Raw genomic sequence first — 17197 nt, 5'->3', positions numbered from 1 at the left:
TATTCTGGGTAATTGCTCAAGTCTTTCCAGGGGAGCTAGCATGAAGCGTGGAGCCTTCATTCGTTGTTTGCCTCACTGATATTTATTTGAAGCAACGCCCGATTAAAAAAAAAAAAAAAAAAAAAAAAACTGATCAAAAACGCAATAATGGCACTCACACCTCTTGTTTATTGGGCTCAACGCCATGAAGAAATTTACCTGCGAGTTGAGCTCACAGATGCTCAGGTGAGAGTACATCTTGCAGTTACTTGTCACGGGCAAAACGCTTTAGTATGGTTCTGACTTTTTTTCTTTTTAACATTGTTTTTGGGCCTCTGGTGGTAAATGAGAAGCAATGCAAATACAGACGAAAGGTTCCTGTAAATGTTATCCTGCTGGATAGCTGTACTATTTGCATACTGTATGAGAAATGAGATCCCTTATCTGATAACTGATCCATACAAAGCTCTCTGTTGAGGCCCGTTCGAACCTGTTTTTAAAACCTGTTGGTTTTAAGAATATTCGTGTTTACAGTTAATCACATGGGTGCAAAGTCCTAAAAATATCTGCTGGAACTACTCGGAAGGCGGGGTGGGTGGGGGTGGTAGCATTGCTCGGGGTTATGTGTGAGGGACAGGTGTTGTTACATTTATAGATATCACACCATCCCATACTACATGCTACAGGAGGGCCTCTCAGCACTCGTTTTTTTCTTCTTTTTATAGCACTTAACTCTATTTCTGATCATGTAACAGAAGATTCAGGTTAGAGACTTTTTAAGCACTTATTTTACCTGTACTATGTGTTTTGGAATATAGTTTGTTACGGTAATATTGTAACATAAGATTAATATCTTTGTTTCGGGTTTCTCTTAACAGGAAGTAAAAAAATTCTTGATCTAGCGAGGAAGTATGCTTATCCTTTGCCTGTGTTTTTGCAGAATATTGACGTCCACGTGGATGAAAATGTCCTTCACTTTTCAGGTGACATGGATTCACGGATTTCATTTGCATTTGGTGTTTAAAGACATATTTTTAAAAATATTTTTGTGGAATTTCATTTGTGATATCCTGTTTGTAGCCCAGGGGCATGGTGCAAAAGGACAAAATGAGTACAAGTTCAGCTTGGAGTTCCTCTTACCAGTAAAGCCACAGGTATGCTCAGTAATTCAATAATTCATCTTGAGGGATCAGAAATATATCTATAGACAGAATAACTTGCTCTTAAAGCAAGATTGCTCTTAAATCTTTGCCTTTCCTTTCTGTGGTTTTCCTGTTTGTGCTCATTGCGTGACCCTGTAGGTCAGCTACAAGTCCACACAGCGGCAGGTGAACATTACAGTGCACAAAATACAGCGAGGTTGGTGGGAAAAGCTGACTGTCCAGGAGCGTAAACCTGTCTTCCTGGCACCGGACTTTGATCGCTGGCTGGACGAGTCAGACGCTGAGATGGAAATCAGAGAAAAGGTAAGAGTAATGTAAAAGAGTAAGAGTGGCAGTTGTTACTAAATGACACTCACAGATAAAGATTAAAAAATGTCAGTATGACTAAAATAATTGATTAAAGACTCTACTATTTTCATTTTTAAATACTTCTAAAAGGAGGAGAAAAGGAACAGGCTGAAGGCTTCAAGACAAAAAGAAGAAGGTGGGTGCAGATAATATATTGGACTTGAACATTCTGTTTTATCAGATGGCTTTGAAGGGAAAACTGCTGATACTATTTTCCAATTTCTTTGAAATGTTTCAGGGTTCGTCAGCCTGAAAACTGTGTTCTTGATTGTGTACAACCTGGTCCAGTTTCTTGGTTTCTCATGGATCTTTGTCAACATGACAGTGCGTCTGTTTATCATTGGCAGAGGTGTGAAAATATATTACACAGGAGAAGCTGCAAGTGTCACTTACTTCCCAGAAAACTGGTTAAAACATGTCCGTTCTAAAACTCCTTTCAGATTCCCTCTATGACACATTTCACACAATTTCGGATGTGATGTTCTTCTGCCAGATCCTGGCATCAGTAGAAGTCCTGAATGCTGCTTTTGGTGTAGTCAAGACAGGTGTTATACCAACTCTTATACAGGTATGGGATGTTTTTTTGTTTTTTTTTTGCCCGAACTCAAGTTTTCTAAAGTTACAGATTGAGCACCAATACACATTTTTTTTTTTTGTGCACTAGATGGTCGGAAGGAATTTTATCCTCTTCATCATTTTTGGTAGTCTGGAGGAAATGCACCACAAGCCAGTTGTGTTCTTTGTTTTCTATCTGTGGAGTGCTATTGAAATTTTTAGGCAAGTATGCATTTTCCTATTGCTTACAGTAAACAGTCATCTAGTGATATATAGTACAGCTTTAGCCAGTTGTATTTAAATAAAACTAAAATTGGATAAGATTTAGAGCTTTGCAAATGTTTGGAACAGTTAGATTTTGTTAGATTTTATTCACATTTCAGCCTTGAAACAGGGAAGTTGCAGTCGCATCTGAGCTATAATTTTATAAGAATGTGTAACTGTAGATGCAACTTTGTGTCATTTTATTTGGAGCATGACTTTTTTTTTTCCTTAACCAACATGCGCTCATCCTTTTTCAGGTATCCCTTTTACATGCTGGGCTGTTTCAATACAGAGTGGAAAACCCTCACTTGGCTGCGGTATACTGTCTGGATGCCACTGTATCCACTAGGTGTTTTAGCAGAAGGTAGGCTTTTTTTAAGAGGGGCCGTACAAGCCAAAATTCATTCTTTCCCTCTCACACACATACATTCTTCTTTCACATACATATATTTTCACTCTCACATACATACATTCTTCTTTCACATACACATACTTTCACTCTCATATAGTTTTATTTTAATTTTTATATTTAGATATTTTTATTCTCATGTTTACACATATTTAACACACACATTGCAATATTGTGCTCTCTTATACATGTATTTTAATGTACATATTTACAAATTTTCACTCTAACATACATGCATTTTCATTTATGCATTCCTACATTTTGCTCTCATTTACATGCATTCAGTATGCATTTAATCTCACAAATAATATATGTAAGTAAGCAGAGAATGCATACATGTCAGAAGAAAATATATGTATGCAAGAGAATAATGTATGTGAATGAAAGAGTATAGTGGAAACGGAAGGAGTTTAATGGAAACGGAAGGCTGGGTGTCTGTACCGCTGTGATTGGCCGAGAAGCACGTGCGGGTCACTTTCAAGTGTCTGACAGCATGGAGGGGGGAGAAGAAACTCGAGTTCTTCAGCAAGCTATCGGGGTGTTAAGAAATATTTTATCATCTCCTGAAACGGTCACATCGTTGTCCTTGATCGAGATGGGACGGGCTCAACTTTTTTTTTTACGTGCGCTCAGAATAGTGGCACAAAAATAACGCCATAGTTACCCACCAGCTGACCGGGTGGTCACTCGGGTTAAACATAATATATAAAGCTCAACTGACAAAAAATCACCGACTACACCACCAGGTATTATAGGAAAAACCATAAGGCCTTTGAACTAAAACAAACGCTGTTGTGACAGTGATGTACACTGTCTCGTTGGTATATATGCATGATTTGTATCACCTTCATGTTTCCAAACCGATACCATGAGCAGCAGTTTTTACAGCTCTGGCTCCAGCAAACATCAGCTGATACTAGAAATTAATTTTAAATAAATTCTAACAGCTTATCAAGCTTGAACGTGCTGCTGTTGTTTAGCGCGACATCCGCTGGTTTCCTCTTTCTGGCGCAAAGTGGGAGATAAACAAACAAGAAAGACGATCAGCTAATCATTGATCGGTTTCATGATTGAAGTAGCAACAGGAGAGGGAGGGAGAGAGAGAGAATGAGGGGAGAAGAGGCAGCTGTGCAACGTAAAGACAGAATAACTCCAGCTTTGTCTTTTTTTTCATTCTAGCTGAAGTACGGGACTAATCGCGTTCTTTTTCCTCTCAATACGGATGTATTGTAATTGGTCCAGCCCAGAGTTGATCATGACCAATTAGCTAATCCACCACCTTTAATTGTTTATACCGTTACAAAAACAAACAAACATAAAAATGAAAAATCACCATCTGCCCACCGGGCAAATGCCCGGTATGCCCATGGCCAGTCCAGCTATGCGGTCAGCTGGTGGGTAACAGGCATCTCCGAAAACATTAGAGCACTTATGGAAATATGTGATGTCTTGATAGATCAAGCAGATACAGTGGGGCAAAAAAGTATTTAGTCAGCCACCGATTGTGCAAGTGCCCCCACCTAAAATGATGACAGAGGCCAGTAATTTGTACCAGAGGTACACGTCAACTGTGAGAGACAGAATGTGAAAAAAAAATCCATGAATACACATGGTAGGATTTGTAAAGAATTTATTCGTAAATCAGGGTGGCAAATAAGTATTTGGTCACCTCAAACATGGAAAATCTCTGGCTCCCACAGACCTGTAACGTCTTCTGTAAGACGCTTTTCTGTCCCCCACTCGTTACCTGTATGAATGGCACCTGTTCGAACTCATCATCTGTATAAAAGACACCTGTCCACAGCCTCAAACAGTCAGACTCCAAACTCCGCCATGGCCAAGACCAAAGAGCTCTCGAAGGACACCAGGAAAAGTATTGTAGACTTGCACCAGGCTGGGAAGAGTGAATCTACAATAGGCAAGCAGCTTGGTGTGAAAAAATCAACTGTGGGAGCAATCATCAGAAAATGGAAGACATACAAGACCACTGATAATCTCCCACGATCTGGGGCTCCACGCAAGATCTCATCCCGTGGGGTCAAAATGATCATGAGAACGGTGAGCAAATATCCCAGAACCACACGGGGGGACCTGGTGAATGACCTGCAGAGAGCTGGGACCAAAGTAACAAAGGTCACCATCAGTAACACACTAAAACGGCAGGGAATCAGATCCCGCAGTGCCAGACGTGTTCCGCTGCTGAAGCCAGTGCATGTCCAGGCCCGTCTGAAGTTTGCCAGAGAGCACATGGATGATACAGCAGAGGATTGGGAGAATGTCATGTGGTCAGATGAAACCAAAGTAGAACTTTTTGGTATAAACTCAACTCGTCGTGTTTGGAGGACGAAGAATACTGAGTTGCATCCCAAGAACACCATACCTACCTGTGAAGCATGGGGGTGGAAACATCATGCTATGGGGCTGTTTTTCTGCCAAGGGGACAGGACGACTGATCCGTGTTAAGGACAGAATGAATGGGGCCATGTATCGTGAGATTTTGAGCCAAAACCTCCTTCCATCAGTGAGAACTTTGAAGATGAAACGCGGCTGGGTCTTCCAACATGACAATGATCCAAAACACACCGCCCGGGCAACAAAGGAGTGGCTCCGTAAGAAGCATTTGAAAGTCCTGGAGTGGCCTAGCCAGTCTCCAGACCTCAACCCCATAGAAAATCTGTGGCGGGAGTTGAAAGTCCGTGTTGCTCGACGACAGCCCCAAAACATCACTGCTCTCGAGAAGATCTGCATGGAGGAATGGGCCAAAATACCAGCTACTGTGTGTGCAAACCTGGTAAAGACCTATAGTAAACGTTTGACCTCTGTTATTGCCAACAAAGGTTATGTTACAAAGTATTGAGTTGTATTTTTGTTATTGACCAAATACTTATTTGCCACCCTGATTTACGAATAAATTCTTTACAAATCCTACCATGTGTATTCATGGATTTTTTTTTCACATTCTGTCTCTCACAGTTGACGTGTACCTCTGGTGCAAATTACTGGCCTCTGTCATCATTTTAGGTGGGGGCACTTGCACAATCGGTGGCTGACTAAATACTTTTTTGCCCCACTATATTTGAAGTTTACACAGCACCATTTTAAATATCTTAAAAGTTTATTCTGTGACCCAGAAAGAGTAATATTTCAAACTCCGCCACTCTGTGTTCCTCCGCCACTGCCTCATTTGAGTTTTGGACGAAATGGATTCTGGGATATTGCATTTCGTCATTTCGAGCTGATTGGAGACCAGAACAGCCAATCAGATATTTTTGCATCCAAGTCTGTGATTGGCTGGTGAGAGTGACAATACATGTGTCTGACAGAAGAATCTATGTATGTGAGAGTGAAAATATATGTATGTGAAAGAAGAATGTATGTGTGTGAGAGTGAAAGAATGAATTTTGGCTTGTACGGCCCCTCATATTTTTTAAAACAAAATTTGATTAAAAAAAATCCCCACATTCAAACATTTTTATAGACTCTTTTATATATAATCTTATCTCTCAATCCCACGTAGCTGTTGCAGTGATCCAGTCCATCCCCATCTTTGATGAATCTAAACTCTTCAGCATTCCTCTGACTAAAGTGATTGGGACCTCTGTCAGCTTCTCTTACTTCCTGTACATTTATCTTGTTCTCATGTTTTTGGGTAAGTCCCCACATGAACTGTCTCTCACATGACAAATATATTCTAACTTAACCACTGCTGCTCTGATATTAATCTTGGTTCCCCCTCCCCCCCACCAAAGGACTTTTTATCAACTTTCACCACCTTTACAAGCAGAGGAAGAGGCGCTTCCGGACCAAAAAGAGGAAAGCAAATTGAGACTCAACACCAACAGCAAACCTTGAACGCCTTTGCTGCCTGCTTATTCCTTGACATTTTAATGATCATCATCCATATGTCAAGTTTATTATCAACTCAATTTTTGACAGCCTGTCCATATTCACTAAAATGACTTCCTTTATGGCTATTATTAACACAATAGATGATGGAGTATTTCTTTCCTCACTGCTAAAACAGAAAAATAATGTGTCCGTTGTGCTCAACAACAACCTTCAAGGAGCAATGTTAAATTGTAAGGTTTTTTTTTTCAGGCTGCTTTTTTATTATGTGCACTTGAATTATGAATGCCAACATTAATAGCCGTTTACTTGGTGTTCTGTAAATGTGGCAGTTATTTGACAATGAATAAAAATCAAAATTTAATGTGGTTATTGTGTCAAAAGATTCCTATAAAGGAACATTTATAAAAACAAAACAACACTGAATCCCAAAGATGACTTCATAAAATAATCCCGTGAACGTCTTTACAGGGTGTGCGCAATGCTGCACCACATTGGTCCACTCAGGCTGAGCCTATGATATTTTGAGTTCATTCATACAAATTCAGATGCGGCTCAGCTTGAGAAATCCGTGTGCATGGGAACAATGTTGTGATCAAAAGCAGCATACTGGGAGTCACCAGTGCTGGCCAGTTTAAGCTGCTGTGCAGCGTGGGAGAGCTGGAAAGCAGCATCAGGATGTGCCGAGTCTGGCAGCATGGTGCACTCTCTCTCCAGCAGATCGGCAACTCCCTTCAGGAGCTCCCAGAAACCAAAAGCCAAAGCAGCCTTACGTAGACGGTTCAGCTCCTGTCAGAATCAAAATGAAAAAAATTTTCATTTTTGGAAAAAACCAAACAAACATAGCTTTAAAAATTATAGTTTAGAGCCATTCCGGCTAATCTTACCTTATAAAAGGTCTGAGTTTTATCTGGCAGTTTCCTGGCATTCCTCAGGATCTTCTGGACATCAGTCTGTACAATGACAGCATAAAAAAACAAGTCAATGAATCAAAATGACCCTCAAATGTTTTGACCAATGAAATGTTTTTATTTTAATTTTAGTGATTATGGCTTGAAAATCTGAAATCCAGTATCTCAATTAGTAGAATATTTATTAGTTGATCTATATTGGGAATTGTTGGTTCACCGTTTTATTAAATACAGAGTCAACATGGCCATCTATAAGATGATTTTAGAGTGCTTTATCCTCCGATCTTCTGATAATCTTCAGTGAGATGCCGATTTCCTTTTTCCAGCAGGAGTTAGCAAACATTGCTAAATCTATGAGCAAATGGTTTGCTGACAATGTTATTACTGTGCATGACTAGCTAGCCAACTAATCTGACCTAAACGCCACAGAGAATCTGTGAGATAATGCCAGGAAGATGAGAAACACAGACAAGCTGCACTATCGGCCACTATCAAAGAAACCTGGGCTTAAGTGTACATCACCTCCATGCTGCGCCGCATTAATAAATAATAAAGACCACCTAAAGACAGTGCTGCTTTTATCAAGGAATTCTCAGAATTTTTAACAAACATACATTCAAAATATAACATGATAATTCTAACCGGTGATTTTAACCTGCACATAGATAATCCTTCTGACCCTACATCAAAAGAATTCTTAAACATTCTTCACTGTATGGATTTTACCCAGCACGTCACGCAGCCGACTCACAACAGAGGACACACTCTGGACCTGGTCATCACCCATGGGCTGTCCACCAGTGTGTCCTCTGTTGTTGACTTGGCTGTCTCTGACCACTACTGTGTGTTTTTTAACATCACCGGTTCTATTCAGCGGGAGACCTCGGTGCGAACTGTGAGGAGGCGCTATCTAACCTCTGAAGTGGCTGCAAATTTTTACCAGGGTTTTAGACGAATGCCCCCCTGTGATTCTACCTGCACCCTGTGATTTTATTTTTAATCATTTTAACAGCAAACTGAAGAAAAGCCTTGACTCCGTTGCTCCACTCACCACCAAAAAGATTAACGTAAAACGTGTATCACCCTGGAGAAACGAAGAAGTCAAAAAACTCAAAAGAAATTGCAGGGCAGCAGAAAGGAGATGGAGGAAAAATAAAAATGAAATCAACTATCAAATACTTTGCGAGCAACTTAAAATTTACAATAGTACACTAAGGAATTCAAGAAATTCATACTTCGCCAAAATAATCAGTAATAACAAAAATAATCCCAAGGTCCTCTTCTCCACCATAGATCACTTATTTAACCCTGATTTTAACAGCTCCCAAAGAACCCCCACAGACTCACTCTGTGAGCAGTTTGCAGACCACTTCAGGGGAAAAATCAACACCATCAGATGTGATATTTTATCTTCTCGTGATATGATTTTAAACACATCTGAGGGCTCGACTGTACCTGAGGAGACACTGGACAGCTTTGCCCTGGTTAATGCTGAGAACCTTAAGAAAGTTTTCTCCACAGTGAGACCCACCACATGTCTTTTAGATCCAATCCCCTCTCCACTTTTTAAAACACTTTATGGATTTTTTGAAGCTGAGCTTTTATACATGATGAATTGCTCTCTTCAGTCGGGTGTCTTCCCTGCTGCCTTTAAAACGGCGGTGGTGAGGCCCCTTCTGAAGAAGAGCAATTTGGATTGCAATAATTTTAATAACTACAGACCTGTATCCAACTTACCATTTTTAAGTAAAATTTTAGAAAAACTTGTTTTTATTCAGATTAATGATTTTCTGAATGATAAACAGATCCTAGAAATATTTCAGTCTGGATTTCGGGTGAACCACAGCACAGAGACCGCTCTCCTAAAGGTTTTAAATGATATTAGATGTAACTGGGACTCCCAAAAGCTCTCAGTCCTGGTGCTACTGGATCTAAGCGCAGCCTTTGATACAGTAGACCACGCTATTCTTTTAAACAGACTGAAACACATGGTGGGCCTCTCTGGTGCTGTACACAACTGGTTCACTTCCTATCTCTCAGACAGAACTTTTATGGTGAGTATGGATACATGCTCCTCTAAGATCCATAAAATGACATGTGGTGTGCCTCAAGGGTCGGTTTTAGGCCCTGTACTTTTTAATTTGTATATGCTCCCTCTTGGCGGCGTCATCAGGAGGCATGGAGTGAACTTCCACAGTTACGCTGATGATACTCAGCTGTATATCTCCGTGTCTCCTGATGACACCAGACCAATGGATGCCCTTTTTAACTGTATTTTAGATATAAAATCTTGGATGGCAGAAAACTTTTTACAGCTTAACCAGGACAAAACTGAAGTTTTAATCATCGGTCCTGAGGCTCAGAGAGAGAGAAACTCTTGTCTAAATTACAGGCATTTTCACTATGCCCTTCACTACAAGTGAAAAACCTGGGTGTTATTCTTGACTCTGAGCTTGGTTTTATCCCACATATTAAACATGTAACCAAAATTGGATTTTATCATCTAAAAAATATAGCCAGAGTCCGCCCTATTCTCTCTCGGGCCAACACGGAGATGTTGATGCATGCTTTTATTACCAGTCGCATTGATTACTGTAATGCCCTGCTCTCTGGTCTCCCCAAAAAGAATATTTCACCTTTGCAACTTTTGCAAAACTCTGCAGCTCGTGTGCTGACGAAGACCAGAGGGCGGGCCCACATTACACCGGTTTTACAATCGCTGCATTGGCTCCCCGTGTGTTTCAGGATCGATTTTAAAGTTCGTTTATTGGTTTTTAAATGTCTTAATGGTCTTGGGCCTTCTTATCTTTCAGATCTGCTTTTACCATACGAACCCTCGCGGACCCTGAGGTCCTCTGGTACTGGCCTTTTGATTGTCCCTAAAGTCAGGACACATACTCACGGAGAGGCAGCTTTTCAGTGGTATGGTCCTCGACTGTGGAACAGCCTGCCGGAGGAGCTCAGGGCCGCAGAGAACGTTCATGTTTTTAAAAACAGGCTCAAGACCCACCTTTTTAATTTAGCTTTTACCTAACATTTATTTATTTAATGCTTATTTATCCTATCCTGTTATTCTATTTATATTATTCATTTAGTTTTACCTAATACCGATTGATTGTATTCTTATTCATTTTTTATCTTCTTACTCTGTTTATACTTATATTTATATTATATCCCACTCTTATTTATTTTATCTTTTTATCCTGTTTATATTCTTATTAGGTCATATCTCCAGTGTTTCCTCGGAGGGGGCTCTCTGCACCAGGGCTGTGATCGACCGTGGCTGCTGGGGCCCTGTGGGTCCTCTGAGCCTGGCTGGGGGGCTTCTTTGCCTCCCTCCTGCTGTGTGCCCAGCCTGGAGGCTGCGGTCTGTGATCGGCTCCCGGTGCAGACAGCTCCCTGTGATAGTGTTTCCTCACTTGGCTAATGCGTACCCAGCCCAATTTTACTCTTTAGGTGTGTGTGTGTGTGTGTGTGTGTGTGTGTGTGGGGGGGGGGGGGGGGGGGGGGGGGGAAGAGAATGTGTGTATCATGACCGCTTCTGTTAATGACAGTGCGGGGAATGAGTGGGAGGGTGGGGTGGGCTGCTTTTAACCATGTAAAGCACTTTGTGCTACAGTTTGTATGAAAAGTGCTTTATAAATAAAGATTGATTGATTGATTGATTGAAAAGCACTCAAACTAAGTGCTGAGTGTTTACATGAACTTTACAGTACGTGGACATTTCTTTATTGTAAATCTTTTTTTGATTAAAATTAAGAAACATTTTAATAATCTGAGACACTGAATTTCCGTTTTTAAATGAGCTATAAGCCACAAACCTCAAGATTAATATCAAAAAGTTAATATTTCCTCATATTTTTAGGAAATATTTCCCTTCATGTATAATGATTATTGAATACACCACAAAAATGAAAAACTTTTTGATGACATTTTCCTTTTTTTTTTTTTAAGATGCACTAATATAAGATTACATAGTTGGGCATGTGATGATTATTCTGAATGACAGACTTGGACTGACCTGAAGAATCTATATTTGTTTGATGGCGACAATATTGACAAAATCAAATACCAGAAATTCCTGGAGTAATTATTAATCACAGGAACAAGAATTTCAATAAATATTAACCAAGCTCTGCTGAAGAGAGTTCAAAGTAGAAGCCCGCTGAGCTCACTGTAGAGGCAGTGAACAGAGCAGCCTCTGATAAGCTGAGTAACTCATTAGTCAATTACAAGAAATAAATCTGAAGCTATTTTGGCAATTTTGCAAATAAGCCTTTTTTTTTTTTAACACAGGAATGTCAGAAATTAATCGCTTTCTGGGTTTTTTTAAACACAGAAAGCAGTTCATTAAAAGAATGTAATTAGATACTGTCAAAAGAAAATTGTACTTAGTAGTCAGTATAAGCTTTTAATGATATAAGTCTACATATGATAGAATACTGCATGATGACCTTTTAACGACTTAGACTGTTGTCCACTACAAGACCTGTTTCTGTTTTATAAATTCTTTCTCACAGTGATAATAACTGAACAAGCAGTTTCACTCCTACCAGGAAGAGGAGAGCTGGACACTTTTATCTGCGCTCCCTAACAAGAAGAGGGGCCACGTCCTTCTGAATCTCACAACGCACACACATACACCTGAACCACTCTTATCTTCACTCCCTACGCACTAACATTCCTCTGCCTATGAATAGACGTATTCACTGTTGTATATAAATAAAGACCAGAGCGGTAACAGAGCGCACATCACAGGGCCCCCACTCTGGTGTGAGCGTTCTGTGATCGCCCTTGCAAGTAAAAACTGCAGCGTGTGTGTCTTCACTCTCAGACTCTCAGCTGAAGAAGTGTCTTTTAGAATAAATCTCTTGACAGATACATTTATCACTGACATAAATGTATGAAATGTTTGTCTTTTCTCCAAACTTTCAAGAGAAAAATACTGTCACGCAGTAATTTTACTTCACCTGTAGTCCACTGGCCTTAATCCACACGGTCACATTCTGGGCATAGCTACGTTTCACCTGTGGTTGTACAGGAAATGGACTTTTACTGTCATCCTCTCCGTAGGGATTATCAGCAGCTTCTGTGACACGAGAAAGGTCATGGGACAACAGAGTGAGGTCAGTCAATACACCACATCATGAGAAACGTGAGAAACCCAGATGAAGTATTAACTACTTGATTGTGTACACAGAGTCTGTTGTTCTTTAGGAATACTTGTGCATGGGTCATTGTGTCACATGTTAAATAAAACACAGAGTTTCAGAATATCCCTAAAATGGTTCTCCGCTTAATTTAAGCTACTGGGGGAAAAAAAACCCTAGAAATTTAAAGGATAATGCACTAGAAACCCTGTATAATCTTTTGTAACACAGAACTCTTCATATTTGCTTGTTTGACCCTCATCTGCAATGAAACTTTGCATGGTGGAGAGATTAAAAAAAAAAAAGTCACCTGAGATTGGTCCCAAATGTGATATCTTGCCCAGCCAGGGCAGAGGCTCCGGACCAGGATCAAAAAGAGACATCATCAAGTTTGATTTCTTCTTGCTGTCTGCCTGGGAGTACAACATGCCGTACCACTCCGGCCTGAGGGGCAAAAAAGCAAACTACATATACAATTTGTTTGCATGATATAGCAGCCTTTGTGGTGCAGGTTAATATAAAAGAATTTATATAACAGCTCTGCTGCATCTCACCCCAGCTGGACCAGCGCCACCATGCCTTCAACCTTCAGACTTCCATGTAAAAGTACACAAAAGTTGGGACTTTTGCCTGCCATCTGACTGGCAGAAGGTTCCTCCTCAAGCTCGTCTGTGGTTCCCGTACCAACTTCATCCACATCTAAAATCAAGTACACATAATAAACTAAATCGTAAATATTTGCTATTCTTTATTAATCAGAAAAATACTTGTTTTTCATTTCTGCTGTTAGACTGTGTTAGACAATTTTACTTACTTTTTTCTCATCTCTTCTATTAATGTTACTTTTTATCTTTTATATTACAGAATGAGAGCAATTTTTTAAAGAAGTACTGAAAGAAATTTGTCTGCATGACAAATAAAGGAAGCTCAAACCTCAAGGGATTTCCCAGCAGCTTTACTCTTCCTTCCTATTTTGTTGGTTTCTTACAGTCTGAGGCATTTTCTAATTCGTTCGTTATCAGCCTTATTTACTAAAATTGATTTGTTCTTCAACAGCAAACTCTAAAGTTCTTTTTTTCTTTCTTTCTTAAGTGAGTCAACATTTGGGTGTTTACATCTAAATACGATGAGTTGTGCACAAACTGCAAAGCTAATATGTCACCAATCAGCATTTCTCTATAACCGGAACACAGCAATAGTATTAAAACCAACCTTTGTTTACAGCAATAGGTAATACCAAGTGTCTGGATATGACAGGAGGACTTGCAATGTCAGCAATTTCAATGAAGCCCACAATCTCCAAATCTGAAAGGCATATAAGAGAAAGACTTGTTTAAAAAAATGAAGAATTTTAAGAGGATATGAAACACTTAACATATAAAGGCCAGTTTACATGGTGGAGGTCTGCTCTCAAAAACTGACAGAGATGTAACACTGTCTGTGAAAGAAGTGCTTAAAGTTTACGTTAAATAAGAACAGTGTGGAGGATAGACTGGTTGAATCACCAGACCGACAGGATGAAGTCAGAAACTGATTTTTCCTACTCTGACTGGCTGTACTGACCTGCACAATCAGCTGATGCAATCAGCACTATTTAATGCAATAAAATCATCTTTCTTTGCCAAAGCACATCCAAACAGTTTACTACATACATAACTACACCACAAACATAACCAAGTTTCTTAGCCCAGCACAAAAGTGATCCCCTTAAACTGATTTTTAGTTTTAGTGTCTTTATTTCCTTAGAGTTATCGATTCTGTCACTAGTTAGCTAGCATAAATAAATTTAAGTCTACTAATTGCCACCAGCCAACCACATGACATCACGTTCCGTACTGACAGAATAAAACTTTAACTTTCAGCACTTATTTCTTAAATCCAGAGTTACATCTATGTCAGTTTTTTTTTAAAGTAGGGCACTATGATGTAAATTAGCCTTTATGTGTGTATGCCTTTCATGACCTCTTTAAATTAAACTAATCATAAAATCTGAAGCCAGCTGAGTACCTGTACTAACAGTCCGGGGCATGGGCTCCACCTCTTCATCCATCACGACAGGCTCAGGTCGAGGGAAGACCTGAACATCTGAGGATAGATTCCCACAGTGCAGAACCGCATGGAAGGGAGAGTATACAAGATCGATCAGCTTCCTGGGGACATGCAGATATAGAATATGACCAAAGATGCCCTTACTAAACATATGAAAGAGGTTAATATGTTTTTTTTGTGTTTAATCTACACAGTAACAGTAGTACCCAAACATGGTCTGTACACTCTTCATGCAAAGCGGTCCCTCCATAGTAAAGATTTGCCCATCCCCTCCACTAAGACGAAGTAATTCCTCCAGGTTGTCCATGGCATCAGTCATCTGTAACTGAAATTACACAAGACAGTGGGTCTAATTTCTCAAAGCTGGGCTATTTAGCTAGATTAAGTTAAACTTATACATATTTGCAATTTAATTGCAATTTCCACATTCTCAATTAGATTGATCGTGTTTCCTGAAAGGGACTGACAGATGGAATAAATATAGATCTAGGCCTGAGACTGTGGTATGGGGAAGACTGGTGGTTGCTCCTGGGCCTCGCAGATTCCCAAGTATGAAAATGAGAACTAAGAACCTAAAGTGAAGGAAGTAGCCATACAATAGTCATATGACAGGGAGTGAATGAGGTGTGGTCCTCCTCCTGAAAATCTGATAAATCATCTCCATGAGAAACTTCCCGGAAACTTGGGATACAATGACACAAAAACTTTAACTGATAAGTGCTGTGAGGTCACCTATAGCAAATTTTTGTCTGTTGATTCTGAAATTCTGACAGAGAAATAATCTTAAACCTTTAATCAAAGGTCACCTCATCTACAAATTTCAAAACGATAAACATGAATACCTGATATTTAACAACATGCAGGGTTTTTCCCCGACTCAAAGTTGGTGACTATTTATAATCATGATTAGTCTGCATATAGTCAACACAAAAGACTGTGCTATTTCACTTATATGAAGTTTATAAATTTTTATGTTATTTTTTGCCATTTGAAAAATAAAATGTATTCAAATTTATTTTTTAAATAACAGCTTTGTGAAGTAACAGACTCTTTGTTGGATGCCAAAATTTTTTATGTGCTGGAAAACTATAGTTTGAGTCTCTGAAGGTAGAAAACAACTGTCATACTGCTATCTTCCTAAAATGTCCACAGAAATGTGTGATTTATAGGCGTCTAACACAGGCAATGTGACCCCGAATTGTGTTTTTGATAGCTGCTCCTGGTAATGTAACTGTAAGGGTGGCTCAATACCTCCTCTGCATTGGCAATACACATGATGAACAGTTTGGTAGGAAAAGGGAAAGGAAGAGGAAATTTCTTGTCATCCCCACGCTGTTTCAGTGTTTGGAGGGAGTGGCGTAAAGAACCCTTCCCAATACCAAGGGATCCATCAGTAACCAGCACCACCTACAGGACATATGGAAGAAGTACATAAACATAACTCAGTATATGCACATATGGTTCAGATCACTGCAGGAAAGTTATTCGACCAGTAATAAGCAATAAATAAATAAATGCAATAAATACAGAGGTGTGGTGATACTGAATAAAGTGTTAGCCAAATACCTGACAGGGGCAGGCACTACCCCACTCCTGCTGTACTACATTACTAACTCCATTTAGAGCTGCTTCAACACAGGTTTTGTCATAGTCTTCCAGGTTGCTCAGAGCCTCCTGTGCAGGAAAAAAACAAAAAACAAACGGTAATCCCAAAATCAGACCGCTTTTTAAGGAAACAAAATATACTTTGACTTTTCTGTCACATGAGCACACTTTACCTGCAATGCATTGTAATCTCTGGTGAAAGGTACCAGGAGTTCCCACAGGGAAGAAAAGGCCATCAGCGACGTGAACTCCAAGCGGTAGTTTGAGGCCATGTGTTCAAACAACATATTGAGTCCGTGGACAGCCAGGTTCTTCCTCTGAAACTCTTCGATGCCATCCAATGACACTGGTCGTGTCATGGACAGAGACACGTCCATTAACACCACAGTAGGCATGGCTCACCGCTTACAGATCCCAAATATGAAAACAGACGTCCGCTGCAATGCTCCCACTAACGGTTTCCACTGCGTTGTCGTCGCTGAGGCGTATTTAGCTAGAACCAAATACACAAGCGCCGTCAGTAAAGATAAAGACGAAGGGACATATGGTAACATCCGAACTGTTAGCTAATGTTGGCTAGTTGTTCGGCTAATTTACATTAGCATTCTGTAACGCTACGGCAAACGAATGAAATGTTCCAGCTGCCATTTAACCAAGATTACATTATAACTATCCAAAGCCTAAGATACAAAGTAAAAAAGCGGTATCAGAAAAAATAATTATTAAAACCTACGCGCCTTTCAGTTTTTACGCTAACTAAACAATGGTTATGGTGTACTGTGCACCAGCACTTCCGTCCGGCTGACATTAGCGTACACATCAGCGGATAGTTCCCGGGAGATAAAAAAACAAAAAACAAAACACATAACAATAACAACAACAACAACAACAACAACAATAATAATAATAATAATAATG

At 39.8% G+C, this 17197-nt stretch overlaps 2 protein-coding genes across 4 annotated transcripts; one reads left to right on the top strand and one right to left on the bottom strand.

Moving 5' to 3' along the window:
• On the top strand, positions 1 to 6664 carry hacd3 (3-hydroxyacyl-CoA dehydratase 3). Its single transcript, XM_003440443.5, has 11 exons — positions 1 to 225; positions 920 to 962; positions 1060 to 1133; positions 1281 to 1445; positions 1581 to 1626; positions 1729 to 1839; positions 1931 to 2058; positions 2155 to 2267; positions 2567 to 2673; positions 6236 to 6367; positions 6468 to 6664. Exons 1-11 carry the CDS (start codon positions 148 to 150, stop codon positions 6542 to 6544), a joined length of 1074 nt encoding a protein of 357 aa, XP_003440491.1. The 5' UTR covers positions 1 to 147; the 3' UTR covers positions 6545 to 6664.
• On the bottom strand, positions 6601 to 17147 carry ints14 (integrator complex subunit 14). Of its 3 annotated transcripts, none has more exons than XM_025909187.1 (12): positions 17017 to 17147; positions 16453 to 16772; positions 16241 to 16348; positions 15926 to 16081; positions 14881 to 14999; positions 14633 to 14775; positions 13838 to 13930; positions 13180 to 13324; positions 12936 to 13069; positions 12446 to 12564; positions 7452 to 7517; positions 6601 to 7353 (listed from the first exon to the last, which is right to left on the bottom strand). In XM_025909187.1, exons 2-12 carry the CDS (start codon positions 16672 to 16674, stop codon positions 7120 to 7122), a joined length of 1539 nt encoding a protein of 512 aa, XP_025764972.1. In that variant the 5' UTR covers positions 16675 to 16772; positions 17017 to 17147; the 3' UTR covers positions 6601 to 7119. The 3 variants fall into 3 exon arrangements, with proteins under 3 accessions (XP_025764972.1, XP_019217183.1, XP_013124200.1); XM_019361638.2 differs by having other exon boundaries at positions 17013 to 17102; XM_013268746.3 differs by having other exon boundaries at positions 16453 to 17060.
• Positions 17148 to 17197: the final 50 nt, after the last annotated feature.

Source organism: Oreochromis niloticus, linkage group LG7, assembly GCF_001858045.2.
Source record: "Oreochromis niloticus isolate F11D_XX linkage group LG7, O_niloticus_UMD_NMBU, whole genome shotgun sequence".
Classification (NCBI taxonomy): Eukaryota; Metazoa; Chordata; class Actinopteri; order Cichliformes; family Cichlidae; genus Oreochromis; species Oreochromis niloticus.
This window is presented reverse-complemented; position numbering and strand designations above follow the sequence as displayed.